Raw genomic sequence first — 21,538 nt, forward strand, 5'->3', positions numbered from 1 at the left:
GGCCTGAATAGGACCCTACCCTACAGAAAGCAACAGTCAACAAATGAGACAGAGGATTTAATTACATGATGGTAATCACTTCTCCCTGGACTTCAGCAGCCAGGCTCAGGAGGGCAGGAAAACTTTCATGTGTCACCCATGGTTCTTCTATGCTAGAAGACAAAACAGAAGAGGTGAGAGAAGCGTATTTCCACTCAGAAGGTTCCTCATGGTTTTTCCCTTCATCATAAAGGAACCCTATACCACATTCACACAGAAGTATTATTATTATTATTATTATTATTATTATTATTATTATTAGCGTATGGCATTGTTACAGAAGGCGGAAGACCACAATGCTATTGCAGAGTAATAGTTTGGCTTGCCAAGATACCAGCCCTGTTATATTCATGGCTTCCATGACGGCTATGGATCTGACCCAACTAATTCATGGCCCTACGCATGTGGGGGGAAACACACTGGACCTGATTTTTGTCTCTGGACAGTGGCTGAGTGATCTCGAGATAGGGGACATAGTCACCGAGCCCTTGTCATGGTCGGATCACTCTCTCCTTCGCCTTGACCTTCGAACTGCTGCACCCCGCCGCAGGGAAGCGGAACCGATGAGATGGTACCGCCCCAGGCACCTGATGGAACCTGATAGGTTCCAGATGAAGCTTGGGCCAATTCCTGAGGTTCTGGCTCACGCCTCGACTGGAGACCTAGTGGCCGCCTGGGATAGGGCGGCCGCTGGAGCACTGGATCGAGTCGTGCCTTTGCGGCCTCTGACCCGGCGCCAATCTCACCTGGCTCCTTGGTTTACTGAGGAGCTGATGGAGATGAAGCGCCGGAAAAGACGCCTAGAGAGTAGTTGGAGGGCCAGTCGTACTGAATCTGACCGGACACTGGTAAGATCTCATATTAAGAATTACCTAGTGGCAATAAAAGCAGCAAAATGCAATTATCTTGCTGCTCTTATTGCGTCATCAGATAACCACCCGGCCGCCCTGTTTAGGGTGACCCGCTCCCTGCTCCACCAGGAAGCGAGGAAGGACCCCTTGGAGGGAAGAGCCGAGGATTTTGTTCAGTATCTGTATGACAAAATCACTCAGATTCGGGAAGATCTGGACTCCGACTGGGTAGATCCAGCGGGGATGACGGGGGCAGGTCCTGAGAATGTTATCTGGGATGAGTTTGATTCTGTGACCCCTGAGGACGTGGACAGGATTCTGGGTAGACTGAATGCGACCACATGTTTGTTGGACCCGTGCCCCTCCTAGTTAGTGCTGGCTTCCCGGGAGGTGACGCGAGGCTGGCTCCTGGGGATTATAAATGCTTCATTGGGTGAGGGTGTCTTTCCCGCCGCCTTGAAAGAGGCGGTGGTGAGACCTCTCCTCAAGAAGCCTTCCCTGGACCCGGCAACATTGGCTAACTATCGTCCAGTCTCCAACCTTCGCTTTGTGGCGAAGGTTGTTGAGAGTGTGGTTGCATGACAGCTTCCCCAGTACCTGGATGAAACGACATATCTAGATCCGTTCCAGTCGGGTTTCAGGCCTGGGTACAGCACGGAAACGGCATTGGTCGCGTTGGTGGATGATCTCTGGAGGGCTCGGGACAGAGGTTGTTCCTCTGTCCTGGTCCTATTAGATCTCTCAGCGGCTTTTGATACCATCGACAAACAGCTCTTCCTGCAGCATCACCCACGACCCCTCCCTCCACCATAGCTGCCTCACAAATGGGTGCCGCAACCGGAAAGGTTCAGAGCCACGAGGAATCTGACTGCCTGCACAGAGCACCAGCTCGACTCCCCACCAAAGTGGTACCTATCTATCTACTTGCATAGAACATGATTTCAAACTGTTAGGTGGACAGCAGTGGAGGCGAGTGATGGGAGTTCATCCTGCCAGGCAGGGGTAGGGCTCAAACTGCCGAAGCTGAGACCATCTCCAGCATCATTAAGACACTGAGCCACCATACCTCTTCATGCAGAAGTGAACATTAGATATCATCAGTGCAATGTTATCACCTAATTGGGTAATGAAATGAAATATCTGAAAACAACCTTTAAATGGTTCAAAGTTTAAGTGAGCTTTAAATAAAAACAAGAAGTGCTTATGATAAAATAAAGATAGAAAGATAATTATAATAGAAGTGAGAAGTTAAGGTGACTAAAAGTGACATTTTCATAAAAGCATAATTTGATGTAATATGTTTTAATTTTAATTTGATAACAAAGTGGTGGATGATAATTATGATCAATTGTTAACAATTATAGATGATATACTAAGGTACACAGATGGAAAATATAATTGTGATTGAACTTAACATATATTGGAAATGATTAATATTAAGAAATAGATGGGGATACACCCTGGAAGAGTATAGTTGCAAACAGTGGATTAATAGATAACATATTAAAAAAGAAATTTTTAAAACAGTTAGCAGAATAGTAGTTGGAGCTTATGGAGGAGAATATGCTGAGAACTCAGCCAAAATAAGATAATGCTGGAAATCAGCCAAATAATAGGTGGAGTTATGGAGCAGAATGCTGTCAATCAGCCAAAATAAAGCATGCTGGAAATCAGCCAAAACAATGGAAAATGCTGTTAATCAGCCAAATAATAGTTGGAGTTATGGAGGAGAATATGCTGAAAACTCAGCCAAAATATGCTCTGCAGAAATCAGCCAAACAATAGGCGGAGTGACGGAGGAAAATGAGGAGAATACATTGAAGAATAATTATTAATAAGGGGTGAAAAAGAAAATGTTGGGCGATAATTAAAATGAAATGGGAAATTTTGAGATGTCTGTGTAAAAGTTTAAGACCAAGATAGGATGAACTGGGTCTAGAAAATGAGAAAAATAGAAAGAAATTTTGATTAATAAATTGAAATTAAAATTGAGTTGTATACATTTGAATTAAGATTTGTGGTGATAAAATTGTAAGGTAAATATATAGATTAATAGATCAGATTGTTTTCGTGATTAATGTTGATGTTAAAAGGAGCGATGGAAAAAAAAATTTAGATAGACCAATATGATTTATAATTGAATTTATAATTGAATATAAAAATGAGCTTTGCTTTAGCAGGAGATTAAGATGTATGATGAGATAATAGAAAGATTTAAATTAAGATATTGGAATTTATGTTAAAATTATCTGTTTTCATTTGTTAAATTAGCATACCTATTTGTAACCGGACCAAGACTTCGTTCTTGAAAAAATTTCTTTTTTTTTATGTTTATGTTGGAAAAAATAAAAAAAAATTACAAAAAAAGAAGAAATATCTGAAAACAACCAATCTAACTCAAACACCAACAATTCCATAGTTTCATACTAAACTGCAATATTCATTTTTGAAAGTTCCACAGAGCTGGAAGTAACAATAAAACAAGGAACAACGCAGAATTTCTTTACACTTTCTAATTCCCTGATTATATACCTACTAACCTTATTTTTTGCATGCTAGTCGATCTCCTTAGAGACCTAAGGAGAGTTTTGGCACTTCTGATTGTCAGGCCATTGTTGACTGATCTAGAAACAAATACAATAAGCTAGTGAAAAAATCTGGTTGGATAGCTCCTAACCAAACCATCAGACAGAAGAATGTTAGGAATAAATTCATGTGCATAAACTCACATGAAATTGCTCAGGGCAGGGCATCCTTCCAGCCTACTCAACAGCTGTGCCAGATGTTCTGCTTGGAGGTTGCATTCCTTTAGACTAGAGGGGAAAAAACAGAAAATCAACTCAGGTGACTTGTTGCGCATAACTCAAGAAACCACAAAGATTGTCTACTCGTTTTCTCCTTGGATGAATGGGTAGGATTCTGAGTGAATGCTTAGTCATCTCTTCATTCTCCCTACTGCCCTCCCATCATAGAGGAGAAAAAGATAAATATAAACATTCTGCTGTGATCTTCCCAAGACCAGATGGGCCATCCTGGTGAGGAATGTGGTTTGCTTTTAAAGTCCCCAGCAAAGAGATAAATTCCCATTACTAATTTCTCTTAGATAAGTATGTATCAGGGGTGAAATGCTCCCGGTTCAGACCGGATCGCCCGGTCCAGTAGCGATGGTGGCGGGTGGTTTGGAGAACCGGTAGCAAAAATCCCTGCCCCCCCCATTGCCCAGCTGAGCCGCGCAATCATCAGAGGCTTTTCAAAGCATTTTTTCAGCAACTCTTGGCCGAAGAGGTGGTTAAAAAAATGCTTTGAGAAGTCTCTGACGATCCCAGCTGAGTTGCCTGATCGGCAGAGGCTTTTCAAAGCATTAGAAAAAATGCTCTGAAAAGTTAAAAAAAAAAAAGTTGGCCATGCCCACCCAGTCACATTAACCCTCCCACCAAGCCGCGCCCACAGAACTGGTAGTAATACATTTTACATTTCACCCCTGAATTCAACCATCATCATTTTGAAAATCATACCCCAGATGGATAGTTGAAACGAACACACACGACATCTTGCACTAAATGTCATTTATATTGTAGAGGATATTAAAAGTAGGGAAATTGCAATAAAAGAGTATTGTAGGGGACATTACCTAAACATTCCATCAAGAATGATGTATACATGCCTTTCAAATATGCGCAGTGGTGGAATTCAAATTTTTTTACTACCGGTTACTAGCGTGGCTTGGTGGGAGTGGTGTGGCTTAGTGGGCGTGGCTTGGTGGCGCATGGCAGGGGAAGGATATTGCAAAATCCCCATTCCCACCCGACTCTGGGACCAGCCAGAGGTGGTATTTGCCGGTTCTCTGAACTACTCAAAATTTCCGCTACCGGTTCTCCAGAACCTGTCAGAACCTGCTGAATTTCACCCCGACTTAGCGGTTCTCATAGCACAGGCTTTGAACATTGACAGACTCTAGAAATAATTTACAAAATAAATTGCTAAAAGGAGAATTTGAGTAATATTTCACTTACCTCAGGATCTTTTGAGGTTTATCTTGTTTCTTGAGTCTGATAAGCAGCATTTTTTCAGAGCACAAACTGGCAAAGAAGGAAAAAATACACAATTTGAGAAAAAAGCATGGAAAGGGCAAAGCTCTCTTGAAATGCCTGTTTATTCTGTTCAGACCTTAAAACTATTCTCTATTCCAAGATCCCCAGGGTTTCCCCCCACCCCCCAATAAATATGCCTAGAACTTAAAGAATGCAAACAAAAGCCATTATAGGATTTCTCTTCCACCTTCTAATGAATAAAGCAGAATCTGAAAAAACTCAGAATATCAGGAAGCAAAAAGAGATCTTGTTCTTACTTAAATGCTTCACAAGATATAAGGGAGAAACTAAGTTGGATTCTGGCCTTCAAAAACTTCAAAATGGCAGCCAACAACCACCTTGGCAAGTTTAAGACCTTTGGACTGGCTGGCTGGAGAATTCTGGGAGTTGAAATGCATAGGTCTTAAAATTGCCAAGGTTGGACACCTTTCCCATACGTGATCTACATTAAAAAGGGAGAGGGCTTTAACTGCAGAACTGTAATTACCATCATCTTTACTTTTTTTTAATTTTGTCAACCCCATCACTTCAAATCCCAGTTTATATTCATCCCACTTTTGCTTCAACAGTGTTGATTAAGAAAGTCTCTTTGAACATGATTCAATTATACATCCAAATCAAATTAATGGGTAGAATCCGATGGACAGTTTAGATGGAACTATCAAGTTCCATGCTTCAAAAGTGATCTTGGAGAAATATTTACTAAATTTATATGCTGCCCATCTCACTCTTTTTTTGCTTCAAACTTAAGCACAGAATTGACTCAAGTAGTCCAATGAAGGAGAACCTACCCATCTATTTCCATTACTTTTTCTGTCCATTCTCCTTTTGATGCCTTCTGAAATAGAGCAGGTTAACTTCTAATCCATTTTTACAGTATATATTCTCTGCCTACTTCAAATCATTCTGAACATGTAGCTAGGCTACCTTTCTTCTCTGAAGACCCCATTTCTACATCCACAATAATACCAAAAGAAAAATAAATTACTACAAATTTATGGTTACACCTTGCTTGAACTTCAACCACATCATCCTTTGTGGCAAGGAAATTAACAAGCAGGAGAACTCCATCTGGCGAGATTCCATTGTGGTTGATTCTATGAAAGAAATGACAATTGACAGATTACTTCACTTTCTTTTCATAAAGGTTCAACGCATGTTACATGATTTTATTAAAAACTATCAGTAATTTTTTTTCTATGTGGTTAAGATGTTACTAGGGTAAAATAGTCCACCTTCCTAGATTCTATTATGCTTGAGTTTATAGTAGAATTAAAGGGATGCGGTGGCTCAGTGGCTAAGATGCTGAGCTTGTCAATCGAAAGGTTGGCAGTTCAGCGGTTCGAATCCCTAGTGCTGCGTAACAGGGTGAGCTCCCGTTCCTTGTCCCAGCTTCTGCCAACCTAGCAGCTCAAAAGCACATAAAAAATGCAAGTAGAAAAATAGGGACCACCTTTGGTGGGAAGGGAACAGTGTTCTGTGCGCTTTTGGCATTGAGTCATGCTGGCCACCGAGACGTCTTCGGACAGCGCTGGCTCTTCGGCTTTGAAACGGAGATGAGCACCGCCCCCTAGAGTCAGGAATGACTAGCACATATGTGCGAGGGGAACCTTTACCTTTACCTTATATTAGAATTAAAATTAATGTATTATTTTCCTTTGGAAAATAAAAAAAGTGTTCGTAATTTTCTTCCAAAGCAATTAATGATACTGGCCTCTTTTATTCAAATTTCTTATTTAAAATCCCCAATAACAATTACTGATAACTTCCCAGTTTCACTTGTATGTCAATATCTAGGTCGGTTCTATTGCATATTAAGGGGAGGCTAAAGTTATCTTTATCATGACTATTCTCCAAAACACCTGAAGAAAGAACAAGAAGCAACAAGTGGAAACTTATCAAAGAAAGATCCAACCAGAAACTAAGAAGAAATTTCCTGACAGTGAGAACAATTAATTAGTGCAACCGCTTGCCTCCAGAAGCTGTGGGTGCTCCATCACTGGAGGCTTTTAAGATGACACTGGACAGCCTCATTTGTCCAGGATAGTATGAGGATTCCTGCTCAAGCAGGGGGTTGGACTAGAAGACCTCCAAGGTTCCTTCCAGCCCTATGATTCTAGGATTCAACATTTCAATTGACAAGTTTGTACGGTAGCTTTATGGCTCTTATTACATTTGAGCTTGCTGTTATGTGTTACAGCTACTTAGTTGATCATTGGCCATGAGCAAATAATGAGCATTTGGAACAAGTATGGTTCAATGGACCATTTGAATCTAGGAAATGCTAAAATGAGCATTTCCCCACCATTAAGCAATGACAGAACTGGTGAGAGAGACCCAAACACCAATACAACCTGGAGAAGAATAAGAGTCTATCGAGATTCTCAATCATCCAGGTCACAGTTGTCCCAAAGGGGCTTATTTTCTAAAAGGCAATTGGACTTTCTTGGAGTTTTTTCTTTGAAAATATTTCACTTCTCATCCAAGAAGCTTCTTCGGTTCAGATTTATTTTATGTATTTAAAACATTTCTATAGCTACCAGTCTTTCCACCAACTCTGGGTGGCTCCCGAACAAAAATCAAAAGACATATAAAGTCATTTTTAAAACTATAAAACTCAACCAATTAAAACACACACAAAAAGAAACTGGCACTAATCAGTTCTAAGAATATGACGCAACTTTCACGTGCTCCTAATAAAGCCACTCATCGTCTGGGAAGGATTTATGCAATGGTGGTGACAGTAGGGAGACAGCAGGTTGAGGTTCAACAGATAAAGTTACAAGGGGGAGGTGTCACTTTCCCATAGAATCCCATAACTTCCCCTCTGCTTCTCACACTGAATCCACTTACTTCAATGAGCAGGAATTCTGGATCTTGGGCAAATGTCCGAGAATCCACCTTAATCCTTCGTCGTCAAGATCATTCCCAGACAGACTGACAAAGGATAAAAATGTAAGTTTCCAGGATAGATATATTTAAAATGTCCCTATTGGTTCAGGAATTATTTTTAAAAAAAAAAGCTTAACCAAGTGCGAAGTTGTTCTCAATGGAAAAGTTGGATTCCATTCTCAGAGCAGCATTTCTAATGATTAAATTTACAGATGACTGAGAAGACTGGTGAGTTTTTTTGCAACAAAATGAAAGTACAGTCAGTCCTTGACTCAGAACCATTAGTTTAGCAACTGTTTTAAGGGATAATAGCACTGAAAAATGTGATTTATGACCATTTTTCACATTAACAATCATTGCAGCAGCCCCACAATCACCTGAATTGTGTTGATAACTCAAGGACTACCTGAAGTTAGGCCACGCTCTCTTCCAGAATGGTTCAATCATGACATCTTAAGAATCATAAGGCTGGAAGGGACCTTTCAAGGTCTTCTAGTCCATCCCTCTGCCCAGTTCTGAGTTCCCAGTTTAGTCTACAATATTGGTTTCTACAACCCTGATCTCTTATCCAAGCTTGAAGTCATTTATGCTTAGCTTCCCAGTTGCCTGATGCACTAATTTTGTAATTAGTAATTTGGTTTCCTAAAGATAATTGTAACAACTATTTTAATTATTTTAGAACTTTCCTGCTGTGTCACCTCTTATTTTGATTACAACTATTGTGGCAGTAATTAAGCCAATCCATTGTTCACTATAAGGTGTTTTTTGTTGGAAACACATGTTTGTTTGCAGCAAAAACATCATAAATCAGTCACATAACTACAGCACACTGCAAACAGCTGGAATAGAATGGGGTCACCTGCTTCAACAGAAGGTTGGATTAGAAGACCTCTAAGGCCCTTTCCAACTCTGGTAATCTGTAATTCTGTAATTCTAAACAACCACAAATATAGGCCAGTTGCTGAGCATTCAAACTATGGTCATATAACTGCGTGGGAAGGAGGGAAAATATCAGAACTTTCAATCCAGGTTGTAAGTAGTTTTTGGGGGTCCGTCATAATTTAGGATGGTCACTAAGTGATAAGTCATAAATCAAGGATTACCTGTAAATCCTCAATTTACAACAATTCATTTAGCGACCATTCAATTACAACAGCACTGAAAAAAGTGACTTATGAACATTTTTCACATCTGATTTTTGAAGCATCCCCATGATCAAAATTCAGACCCTTGGCAGCTGCTTCATACTTATGACAGTTGCAGCATCCCAGGGTCACATTATCCCCTTTTGCGACCTTCTGACAAGCAAAGTCAATGGAAAAAACCACATTCACTTAACAACCAGGTTACTAACTTATTCACCGCAATGATTCACTTAACAACTGTGGCAAGAAAGGTCGTGAAATGGGGCAAAACTCCCTTAACAAATGCTTCACTTAACAATATAATTTTGAACTCAATTGTGGTTATAAGTCGAGGACTAGCTGTAGCTATTGTGGTGGTTGAGTTTCATTTTGCCTCCTCCATTGCTTCTCAGGCTGGCTTTATTTATTTTCTATTTCATCCATCATCTATTTTAATTAATTTATAATCTGTTCAGAACTGTGACAATCCATTAGTTTAGGTTTACAATCGACAAATCCACTGATATCCCCTCTTCACTTTGAGAGTGCAAGGCAGCAGTTCTGGTCTCCTCCCTTATTTTAAACTGACTAGAACAACTCTGTTGCAGAGTTGAGAGAGAGATGGCAAACTCCATGCTTGGTGGAAATCTGGGTCTCCTTAGTCCCAGTTCAGCATCTCCATCTCTCCATCAGCGTCTCTCAACCTTGGCAACCTTTAGAAGTATGGACTCCAATTCCCAGAATTCCTCCAGGTCCCACGTCCACAAATTTAGTACAGAACTTTGTGAAACTGTAATAATACTTCTCTCTTACTCCAGCTCTGCAAGATGGTCACAGTTTTCAAATACGGCACACAGCTCTCTGAGATTGGGCTGGTCAATGCCACAGTTGATGAACCTGTTTGAAGAAAGTTCAAGGTGAAAGATAGAAGCAAGTCCTCTTTTAAATGTAGAAAATGATATTATAATAATGCATTTGTCTGAAAACTGGCTAATTAACCCAGGAAAAAAAGGGAACAACTATTGAACATTATTCAGCAAGCCAGGGATTGCTATAAAATGTAGTGGATTTTGTTCTGCCTTCGTCTCTTGCCTGACTTCAAGGATGTTCTCCTTGAAGTAGGGGAGCTGGGACCAACGCTTAATCCGATTAATTTGAACAAAACACAACTTAAAATGGAATACAATTATTTTGCTTATTTATTAAATTTATGTGCTGCCCACCTCATCAAGGGTCAACTCTAGGTGGTGTACAACCCATTAATTAAGTACAGCCAATTAGTTAAGTACAAATAATATATTTAATATAATTTTCATTTTGTGTTTGTGCAGCAATTTTGGAAGGGCTCTCCAAAGGCACCACTGAAAAGCCATTCAGTGCTGAGACTTCAAATTATGCGCTCTTGCAAAAGTAAAATAGAAAGGAAGGAAGGAAGGAGGGAGGGAGGGAGGGAGGGAGGAAGGAAGGAAGGAAGGAAGGAAGGAAGGAAGGAAGGAAGGAGCTAATCCTACTAACCTCAGCTTCAAAATGTTTTTTTTTTTAATGCTGTTTGACCATTTAATTTTTGGGGCTGTTTGTTTTCCATAATCTCACATACATGAAAGGGTGGCTAACTCTTGAACCAGTGGTGAAATCCAATTTATTTTTATTACCGGTTCGGTGGGCATGGCTTGGTGGGCATGGTGTGGCTTGGTGGGCATAGCAGGGGAAGGATACTGCAAAATCCCCATTCCCTTCCCACTCCTGGGGGAAGGATACTGCAAAATCCCCATTCCCTCCCCACTCCTGGAGGAAGGATATTGCAAAATCTCCATTCCCTCCCCACTCCCGGGGCCAGCCAGAGGTGGTATTTGCCTGTTCTCCGAACTGCTCAAAATTTCCACTACCGGTTCCCCAGAACCTCTCAGAACCTGCTAGATTTCATCCCTGCCCTGAACTATTCGGGTCCTTCCCTGGATTTTTAAAGCATGCAAGGTTTATCCATGCACTTCAAAAAAACAAAAGTGTCATAAGAACATAAAGGATTGGACATCACAGACCTGCAGAAGAGTGCTTCACTTGCTTGATTTTCCACAAAACACAAAAAAGCATTTTTCCTTGATCTAGAAACATAACAAAGAATACGTTCACTTTCAGAAACCAGATTCCTCCACTGGAATGAGACATTCTCAAGACAAAACATCTGGGAGTTTAAAAATGGAAGCATGTATCCAATTGTTCATCCCACAAAGAGCTTTGGTCTCTCTTTGAGCAACATACAAAACATTTGCTAGACCAATTCTTGAATACAGCTCATCTGTCTGGAACCCGCACTGCATATCGGACATAAATACAATTGAGAGAGTCCAGAGATATTTTACGGGAAGGGTCCTCCATTCCTCTAACTGCAATAAAATACCTTATGCCACCAGACTCAACATTTTGGGCTTAGACAATTTAGAACTATGCCAATTTCAGTCTGACCTAAGTGTAGTACATAAAATTATCTACCACAATGTCCTTCCTGTCAATGACTACTTCAGCTTCAACCACAACAATACAAGAGCACACGACAGATACAAACTCATGGTAAACCGATCCAAATTAGACTGCAGAAAATAGGACTTCAGCAACAGAGTGGTCAATGCCTGGAATGCACTACCTGACTCTGTGGTTTCTTCCGCAAACCCCAAAACTTTAACCTTAAACTGTCTACTGTTGCCCTCACTCCATTCCTAAGAGGTCTGTACGGGGCGTGCATAAGTGCACCAGCGTGCCTACCGTCCCTGTCCTAATATTCCTTTTTACTTACTCTTTTCATGTATTCAAATTGTGTTTATACTTTTACCTGTTATCTTATATATGCTTGACAAATAAACTTATGATGATGAACATGTGCTGCACTGATGTGCCATGGTGTTCTGCCCCAGCTACGGGCCCCAAAGACGCAGCACACACAAAGTCTGTACAAACCACAGCCACTCAGTCTTGGATGGGTTGAGCCTGAGCCTGTTTCTCCCCATATAAAGGCGGAGGCTGACAATAGGCTTCAATCCATCTATATTTGTCTTATTCCAAGCTTTCATTGCTCACCTGATGTTTACTTCAGAGATTCTCCTGCACTGGTTGAACGAACTGGCCAGCAAGCAAATCCCATTGGATGAAAATGCATTATCTCTGATGCTGCAAAAAAATGGGAGAAGAAGACAGAAGTAACAACATGTTGGCTGGGTTTGCAAACGTGCTTGGTCCACCACCATGATAGTTGATGAATTAACCTATTTCTCTTGGTCTACCCAATCTATTGAACTAAGTGGTCTGAGTTTCCATAATAGACTAAGCCAGGGATCTCCAAACTTTAAGACTTGTGGACTTGTCAACTTTAAGACTTGTGGACTTCAACTCCAAGAATTCACCAGCCAGCATGGCTGGCGAGGGAATTCTGGGAGTCAAACTCCACAGAGTTGCCAAGTTTGAAGGCCCCTGCACTAAGCCATGGAAAATTAAGTTTACCCTCTTGTGCTAATGAAGATAGTAGATCTTTAACTTGTTCAATATATGGTACAGTTGCATCAGTGTTGTATCTAGAAGCTTTATACAAAATATGAGACTGTAGCTTGTTTGGACTGAGGGATTTAGAATTTTGGGAAAATATGGACGAACCTATAAAATGTCTGCTAGGGGAGTTTATCCATTGACAAAATGGCTGCCACAAGGACCACAGCCAAGTAGAAAGGACCAATTTATCTGGATGCTTCCTGCCACAGTTCTTCTCCTTTCCTCCACCCAAGTTTCATTTTTTTCTGGGCAGATAGATAAAGGTAAAGGTTCCCCTCGCACATATGTGCTAGTCGTTCCTGACTCTAGGGGGCGGTGCTCATCTCCGTTTCAAAGCCAAAGAGCCAGCGTTGTCCGAAGACGTCTCCGTGGTCATGTGGTTGGCATAACTCAACGCCAAAGGCGCACAGAACACTGTGACCTTCCCACCAAAGGTGGTCCCTATTTTTCTACTTGCATTCTTTTACGTGCTTTTGAACTGCTAGGTTGGCAGAAGCTGGGACAAGGAACGGGAGCTCATCCCGTTACGCAGCCCTAGAGATTCGAACTACTGAACTGCCGACCTTTCGATCGACAAGCTCAGCGTCTTAGCCACTGAGCCACCGTGTCCCCTATGGGCAGATAGATACACTTCTACAGTGTAGTTCAGTTACCCGCCATCTTTGTTTTCCTAAGAATGCAGTGGAACCCGGAATTCTTCTTGAAATTACAAGGGGTAGGGAAATAGGTAGAGGTAGTCAAGTTATAACCACATTGAGCCCCAAATTTCTGTTGTTAAAAGAGACAGTTGTAAATTTGAATTTGCCCCATTTTATGACCTTTCTTAGGACAGTTGTTAAGTGAAGCACTGCAGCTGTTAACTTAGTAACATGGTTGTTAAGAGAATCTCACTTCCCCATTGACTTTGTCAGAAGGTCACAAAAGGTGGTCACAGGAGCTACATGCCCATTGCCACGTGTCTTTTTGTTTTGATCCCATGACCATGGGGATGCTGCAAAGGTTGTAAGTGTGAAAAACGGTCATAAAATCCCTCTTTCAGTGCATTGTAACTTCGAACATTCACTAAATGAACTGTTGTAAGTCAAGGACTACCTGTACCTTATTTTAGTTTCACAAATAAAATAATAAAATAATATAATAAATAAAATAATTAAATAAATAAATAAAAATAATAAAAAATAAATAAAAAATAAAAATACAATAAATAAAATATAAATAAAATAAAATAAAATAAAATAATAAAAAATAAATTAAAAAGTGAAGAGAGTGAAGAGATTTTTTTTTTTTAATGGGAATTGGCAGCTCTGTGCACCTACATTGGGTTTCTCAGGCAGAAATCTCTCTGGACTCACCTTAAGAATCTTAAGCTGCTGAGACCGGACAGACACGACACCATCTGTTTAACATCTTGATCATTTAGTGAATTTCCAGAGAAGCTAGACAGGGGGAATGGAAAGTTTGAGATGCATCAGAAGAATAAAGTCTATCATGACTACTGCATTTGTGGAGGTGAAATACTTTTGAAGGTCCAAAGAGCTGTTGAAATGGCCTCCATCAACATCAGGCTTTTGTGGTGATTTTGAGGAACATCACATCAATGCTTCCATCCATGACTTCGTCAAACTAAGCACAGATCCAGTAGATTTGGCCCAGTGAGCTAAGCTTTTTTTCAAACTGAATTGCTCCATAGAGAAAAGATTTAGAGGCAGCAATGGTTAATCTTTCCCGCTTAAGCGTCAAGCTTGAAAAAATATTGAAACTAGGCAGAACAAATGCTCCTACTAAATGCCATCATCAAGATTAAAATTTCAGGGAAGCTAGCTTGGACCAAATCCATCTCATGAGCCATTGAATCCTTGCTCCATTTTCTATCAAATGCCGAGTGGAAAATATTAATCAAGAAAACTTGTATTCTGCTTCTGAGTTACATTTTATAACCATTCTGCCTTCACAGAGTACAATATCCAACATTGTTCATAATGTTGACTAAAGACATTTACAGCAACAAGAGTAAAATAATAAACCATCCAAGCAATTGTAGATAGAAACACACACACACATACATGCATAAGGTTACACATAGTCCTCGAGTTACGCCCACAATTGAGCCCCAAATTTATGTTAAGTGAGAGACATTTGTTAAGTGAGTTTTGCCCCATTTTACGAGCTTTCTAGCCACAGTTGTTAAGTGAATTACTGCATTTGTTAAGTTAATAGCATGGTTGTTAAGTGAACCTGGCTTCCCCACTGAAGGTTGCAAAAGGAGATCACATGACCCTGTGTCACTGCAATCGTCATAAATGTGAGTCATTTGCCAAGTGTCTGAATTTTGATCATGTGACCATGGGGATGCCGCCATGGTCACATTTTTCAGTGCCGTTGTAACTTGGGACAATCATTCCATGAACTGCTGTAAGTCGAGGACTACCAGTAAAGTGTTAAATTGGAATAATTACTGGGGGGGTTTCAAAGCTTGTATGTAACAATTCAGAAATTTTTGTCAGCTTCTTTGTGACTGCAGTTAAATAAAGTTGGATAAGGTTGTCAAAACAAATGAACTGCTGTAAAAGTAACCATACCGACCGATCATCTCAACATGGATTCTACAGGCAATGCAACAATATTTAGAAACATTTAGCAAGGTTAGGTTTTTATCTGACTTTAGATATTAAAGACGGAATGAATCTGAATGTCCTGAGAAATTAGATATTAATGGGTCCATGTATGGTGTGAAGGTGTTCATCAACTTCCAATCACAATGGGGACCAGAATTTCTGTTGCTTAGCAAATTCGCTTATTAAGTGAATTTCTCCTGATTTTATGACCTTTTTGCCATGGTTGTTAACTGAATCACTCCAGCTGCTAAGTGAATCACACAATATTTAAGCAAATCTGGGTTCCCCCATTGACTCTGCTTGCTGGAAGTTGGATGGGAAGATCAGAAATGGTGCTCATTGCCAAGCACCCTGATTTTGACCCCATGATCCTGGAGATGCTGCAACAGTCGTAAATGCAAGGACTAGTCCAGCAGGTTCTGACAGGTTCTGGAGAACCGGTAGCGGAAATTTTGAGTAGTTCGGAGAACTGGCAAATACCACCTCTGGCTGGCCCCAGAGTGGGATGGGAATGGAGATTTTGCAACATACTCCCCCCAGGAGTGGGGTGGGAATGGGCATTTTGCAGTATCCTTCCCCTGCCACTCCCACCAAGCCACGCACACAGAACCGGTAGCAAAAAAATTTGAATTCCAATACTGGACTAGTCATGTCAATTTTTTTTCAGTGCTGTTGTAACTTCCAAAAGTCATTCAATGAATAGTTATAGGTCAAGGACTACTAGTATATAGTAAGTCTAGTATGAGAAAAAAAATCAGCTACAGTATGATTTTTTTTGCAGGGCCCATTCTGCACTAAGAAACTCAGCCTTCATTTGCAGCTGTTGGTAACACATTAAAATGTGCAAATAGCCTCCCTGTCCTGCACTTTGGAATTTCAATTTGCTCCAATTCTGTAGTGATGCTGGAACTAATAGGCCGCCTGCTGAGTTAAAATTCCTCTTGGCAGAATAATCTGTATTTCTTGTTCATCTTTATCTCAAGTTGCCTGCCTCAGCAGAAAAAACAACTCTTATCACAGCCTTCTCTGAAATCTGCATAAACCCTCTTCAAAAAAAAAAAAAAAAAAACCCGAAGATTTGGGCAGGTTTTAGCTATGAAGAGGGTAGAAGAAGTTTTACATTCTCAGTCTTTCAAGGGGGGTTGAAACAAGTTCTTCCAACTTTAATGGGAGTTTTGAAACAGATATTCATCACCATGTGGCCATTTGGAGCTCCAGTAAGGTCAGAGTTATTTTCAACCCGGAGTAGAGCCTTCCAGGTGGAAACAGTTTTATAGATTTGTGCCTGATTTTTGCCTGAAAATAATTGAAAATGGAGCGCGTAAAACTTTTCAGGTTCAAAACATTCTGTGCAACAGACTGTTTACATTTGCACCGTTATTGCTCCTTTGGAGAAAAGTTTATTTTCAAACCGACACAAGATTTGGTTTCACGCATTACGACTTTACGACTCCTCAACTCAATTCATTTAGGGACCATTCAAAGTTGCAACAGAAATGAAAAAAGTGTCTTATCACCAATTTTCACACTCACGACCGTTGCAAAAACCCCATGTTGACCTAATGAAAATTTTCGACGTCTGATAACTGATTCATATTTATGACGATTGCAGTCATGGGGTCAGGTGATCCCATTTTGCGACCTTCTGACAAGCAAAGTCAATGGGGGAGCTAGATTCACTTAACAACCAGGTTACTAACTTAACAACTGCAATGATTCACTTAACAACAGTGGGAAGAAAAGTCTTAAAATGTGAGCAAAATTCACAGAAATGTTGGGTTCAATTGGTCATAATTAGAGGATTACCTGTATTTTGTTCTTGCAAACTCAGTTCCATTCTGGTTTAAATGTTAGGTAAAGATGTGCACACATCCGTCACAATACTTACTTGATTTCTGCCAATCCAGAACATTTGGTGAGAATCTTAAAGAGGCGAATCATGTCCAGCTGGATTGTGCAATTTTCCAGGCTGAAAGAGAAAATCATGTTCTGCATTGCAAAGATTTAAATCCTGAATAGGTTGACACCCCCCTTCTGATCTTTCCCCCTAATGCTTTTTCGCCCTTCCTACAGATTCTATAACAATAAAAAAGATAAAGGTTCCCCTCGCACATATGTGCTAGTCGTTCCCGACTCTAGGGGATGGTGCTCATCTCCGTTTCAAAGCCGAAGAGCCAGCGCTGTCCAAAGACGTCTCTGTGGTCATGTGGCCGGCGTGACTCAACACCAAAGACGCACAGAACACTGTTACCTTCCCATCAAAGGTGGTCCCTATTTTTCTACTTGCACTTTTTACATGCTTTCGAACTGCTAGGTTGGCCGAAGCTGAGACAGGTAACGGGAGCTCACCCTGTTATGCAGAACTAGGGATTCAAACCGCTGAACTGCTGACCTTTCAATTGACAAGCTCAGCATCTTAGCCACTGAGCCACCACATTCCATATCTATAACAATATGCTAACCCAAAATGAGGAAAAATTATTAATTTTTCTTTCTTTCTTTCTTTCTTTCTTTCTTTCTTTCTTTCTTTCTTTCTTTCTTTCTTTTTTTCTTTTTGCAACTCTTTGAACTCTCTTCTTTGAACTCTCTAGGAGTCTCTGGAGGCTGGAGACAGCAAAAATAGTCACTTCCTGTCCCGCCGGAAGTTGGGAAATGGGCCCTTTCAGGCCTCCGGAGGGCCTCCAAGGGAGTTGGAAAGGCTGTTTTCGCCCTCCCCAGATGCATAGAGAGGTTCTAGGGCCAGGTAAGAAAGAAAAACTGGCCTTCCCCAGTTGTGCCATAGGTTCGCCATCATGGCCATAGAAAATGGCAGATGGAGCACCACTCCTTTGGAGCTATAAGCCACCCAAAAGATGAAAATACAACTTACTAAAAGCAACGGCAGCTCATCTGCTTCCTGGCATGCTCATTGGCCGGGCTATACCTTCAGAGGAAAAAACAAACAAACTAGGTTATTTGAATCAAGAACTTGGTTGGGTTCTGTATTCTCCCAGTGCAAAAGTGTTTATCAAGATGGTGCTAACATATCTGGTTGTTTAATTTCTGAAATGAAAAGCTCCTGCCCATCTTGTCTAGCACTGATGACATTACCTAGCTTGAGTCATGAAACTTCTGCAAGAAAACAACGAAGCTCAGAAGCATCAAGGGCCCCTCATTTCAACCCTGAACTACACAACTCTTCTCCTTTATTGGTACCTTCTGATCTTGTGTTACCCAGTCTTTTGAGTTAGAGATGCTAGGTATTGAACTGATAAACCTCTGCAGGCAAAACATCTGGATTTTCAGTGTTGAGCGATGCTGCAAATGGTTGGCCAAGAAGCATCTTTATACCAAGATCAGAAGAAAATCTGACAGCATCTTTTTCAACTAACATGGTTTATTTATTGTGAACGCCAGGTCCCCAAAACTGATGTCTTTTAATAAAATGTATTAGTCAGAAAAGGTGTCACTAGATTCTGTCTGATTTTAGGCTACCATGGACCAGAAGAGCTCTTCTCCTATAACAGTGCTGGCAAAACCTTTTCGGCACTGAGAGCCCAAACCAGAATGCGTATGCATGTGTGTGCCTGTGTGTGCGCCAGAGCACCGGAAACAGCAAGGCCAGCTGGATGGCGCATGTTTTTTGGCTAGCCTGTTTTTTGCTGTTTCTTGGGCTATTTTCAGGCTGTTTTCTGGGCCATTTTCCGGGCTGTTTTTGGCCTGAAAACAGCTGGAAAACAGCCTCTCTTTTTTGTGTGTGTGTCTTTGGGGGGGCTGTTTTTTGGGCCATTTTCAAGCCATTTTTCGGGCTGTTTTCAGACCGTTTTCCGGTGCTCCGGCGCCTGCAAAGACCAACTGGCTGGAAACCAGAAGAGCAGCTGGAGACGGTGTGCGTGCCCACAGAGAGGGGTCTGCGTGCCACCTCTGCCACGCGTGCCATGGGTTCGCCATCACGGTCCTATAGTATTCAACAATGGGGGATATATTTCTCTTGGAATCCTTGTATATTGGTATATTGTTTCTAGCAAGTGAAACAGAGGTGAGATGGAACAATTTTCAGGAACTTGAAACCAATTCCTTCCCTGGAAAAAAAAAAATCCACAGTGGAGATCCATTTATTTTTAAGTTTTATGTAGCTGCTGAGCGAACTATATTAGTACTTCCAAGAGAGACCAAAAATGAGTTTTAAAAAAGTTATAGTTACCCCTTGAGGTCCAACCACAATGAAGCCCCAAATTAATGTTGCTAAGTGAAACATTTGTTAAGAGATTTTTACCCCATCTTACGACCTTTCTTACCATGGTTGTTAAGTGAATCACTACAGTTGCTAAGTTAGTAGCTTAGTTGTTAAGTGAACCTGGCTCCCCTCCCATTGACTTTGCTCGATGGAAAGTCGCAAAAGAGGATCACGTGACACCAGGACTCTGCAACCGTCATAAATAGGAGTCAGTTGCCAAGTATCTGATTTTTGATCACATGACCATGGGGATGCTGCAGCAGTCGTAAGTGTGAAAAACGATCACAAGTCACTTTTTTCAGGGCTATGGTAACTATGAATGGTCATTAAATGAGTTGTTGTAAATTGAGGACTACCAGTACTTAAAAAAAAAAAAAGCCACCCCTTGGTGCTGATAGAAATGTGGAGGATTTTTTAAACATGGGTGGGGAAAAAGTTGTTCCTCAGTCACACAGTGTAGAAAGTAGTACAGTTACATGGTTTTCCCAGTTGCAATGTATGGCTGTGAAAGTTGGACCATAAGGAAGGCTGAGCGCCAAAGAATGGAGGCCTTTGAACTCTGGGCTGGAGAAGACACCTGTGAGTCCCTTGGACTGCAAGGCGATCCAACCGGTCAGTCCTAGAGGAGATCAGCCCTGACTGCTCTTTAGGAAGCCAGATCCTGAAGGTGAAACTCAAATACTTTGGCCACCTAATGAGAAGGAAGGACTCCCTGGAGAAGAGCCGAATGCTGGGAACGATGGAGGGCAAAAGAAGAAGGGGACGGCAGAGAAGGAGGTGGCTGGATGGAGTCACTGAAGCAGTCGGCGTGAGCTTAAATAGACTCCAGAGGATCAGGGGTGAAATGCTCCCGGTTCGGATCAGATCTGGTAGCGATGGCAGCGGGTGGTTTGGAGAATCGGTAGCAAAAATCCCTGCGCCCCCCCACCCCCCACGCCCAGCTGAGCCACGCGATCATCAGAGGCTGTTTTTTTTACTTTTAAAACCATTTTTTCTACAACCTGTTCCGATGAAAAAAATGCTTTTAAAAGTAAAAAAAAAGCCTCTGATGATCGCGTGGCTCAGCTGGGATCGTCAGAGGCTTTTCAAAGAAAGAGCCGAAGAGGCGGTAGAAAAAAAAATGCCTTTAAAAGCCTCTGGCGATCCCAGCTGAGTTGCCTGATCGTCAGAGGCTTCTAAAAGCATTTTTTTCTGCAACCTCTTCGGCCGAAGAGATTGTAGAAAAAATGCTTTTAAAAGTAAAAAAAAAGTTGGCCATGCCCACCCAGTCACATTACCCCCCCCCCCACCAAGCCATGTCCACAGAACCAGTAGTAACAAATTTTAGATTTCACCCCTGCAGAGGATGATAGAGGACAGGAAAGCCTGGAGGAACGTTGTCAATGGAGTCGCGATGGGTCAGACACGACTTGGCAACTAACAACGATACAGTTCCTAGTGAAAGTCCACTGATTTTTAATTGAAATACTGGATCAGAAATGGGCAAATTTTGAAACTGGTCCCTAAAACCAGAATGCAAAATTGAACCCGTATCCCTGCCTGTTAATCCATAATCACCTGAAAAGAAAGATGCATCAAAATGAAGACAATCCTCACCTGATTTGTTCTCCAAAGCTTAAGCGACATCTCTGGATGCTTCCCAAACTATAAGAGAAAGCAGAAATGCTATGAGTAAAGTGATTCCTAAATGAATGTAGAATTCCAGCTTCTCAAGTAAGATGAATTTGACTTCTCAACCAGGATTTTTCAATTGTGCAGCAACTTGATGTGATACCTCCACTCTGAGCCCATCTCCATAGATATTTGGAGTTTAAGGTAGTTGTTGTCTTTGCTACAGACAAGCCTTGAAAAAAGAATCCAATTCCAGTGAATTAATTTGCATAAATATCATTCCTGCTCTTTTGGGCCAGTCTATTGTAAAATGCAGGAAGAGCTACAGATAAGGAGAAATATTGCTGAAATATTGCTATGGTGCTGTGTTTCTCTGACAATGTTAAAAATGTATGGAGTTCAAGTCCCAGAATTCCCCAGTCAGAATTCTGGGAGTTGAAGTCCATAACTTCTTAACATTCCTAAGGTTGAAAAACATGGCTATAGTGGTTAAAGCAGTGGTCTGCTACCTTAAACACTCAATGAGCCATTTGGACCCTTTTCCCCCAGAAAAGAAAACACC

At 41.1% G+C, this 21,538-nt stretch overlaps 1 protein-coding gene across 1 annotated transcript in view; it reads right to left on the bottom strand.

Annotated features, from left to right (window-relative positions):
• NLRC5 (NLR family CARD domain containing 5) overlaps positions 1-21,538 on the bottom strand; it is a 76,364-nt gene that overhangs the window by 31,072 nt on the left and 23,754 nt on the right. The window contains exons 19-31 of the mRNA XM_070952963.1: positions 20,962-21,009; positions 18,019-18,072; positions 17,038-17,118; positions 13,887-13,970; positions 12,070-12,159; positions 11,037-11,099; positions 9,811-9,894; positions 7,835-7,918; positions 5,989-6,078; positions 4,904-4,969; positions 3,620-3,703; positions 3,431-3,514; positions 66-152 (exon numbers count right to left, since the gene is read on the bottom strand). Of these exons, the coding sequence (XP_070809064.1) occupies positions 66-152; positions 3,431-3,514; positions 3,620-3,703; positions 4,904-4,969; positions 5,989-6,078; positions 7,835-7,918; positions 9,811-9,894; positions 11,037-11,099; positions 12,070-12,159; positions 13,887-13,970; positions 17,038-17,118; positions 18,019-18,072; positions 20,962-21,009 (999 nt within the window). The remainder of the gene's footprint in view (positions 1-65; positions 153-3,430; positions 3,515-3,619; positions 3,704-4,903; positions 4,970-5,988; positions 6,079-7,834; positions 7,919-9,810; positions 9,895-11,036; positions 11,100-12,069; positions 12,160-13,886; positions 13,971-17,037; positions 17,119-18,018; positions 18,073-20,961; positions 21,010-21,538) is intronic.

This window comes from Pituophis catenifer, unplaced genomic scaffold (genome assembly GCF_029215685.1).
Source record: "Pituophis catenifer annectens isolate HBS135680 unplaced genomic scaffold, rPitCat1.0.hap2 SCAF_13, whole genome shotgun sequence".
NCBI classification, from domain to species: domain Eukaryota; kingdom Metazoa; phylum Chordata; class Lepidosauria; order Squamata; family Colubridae; genus Pituophis; species Pituophis catenifer.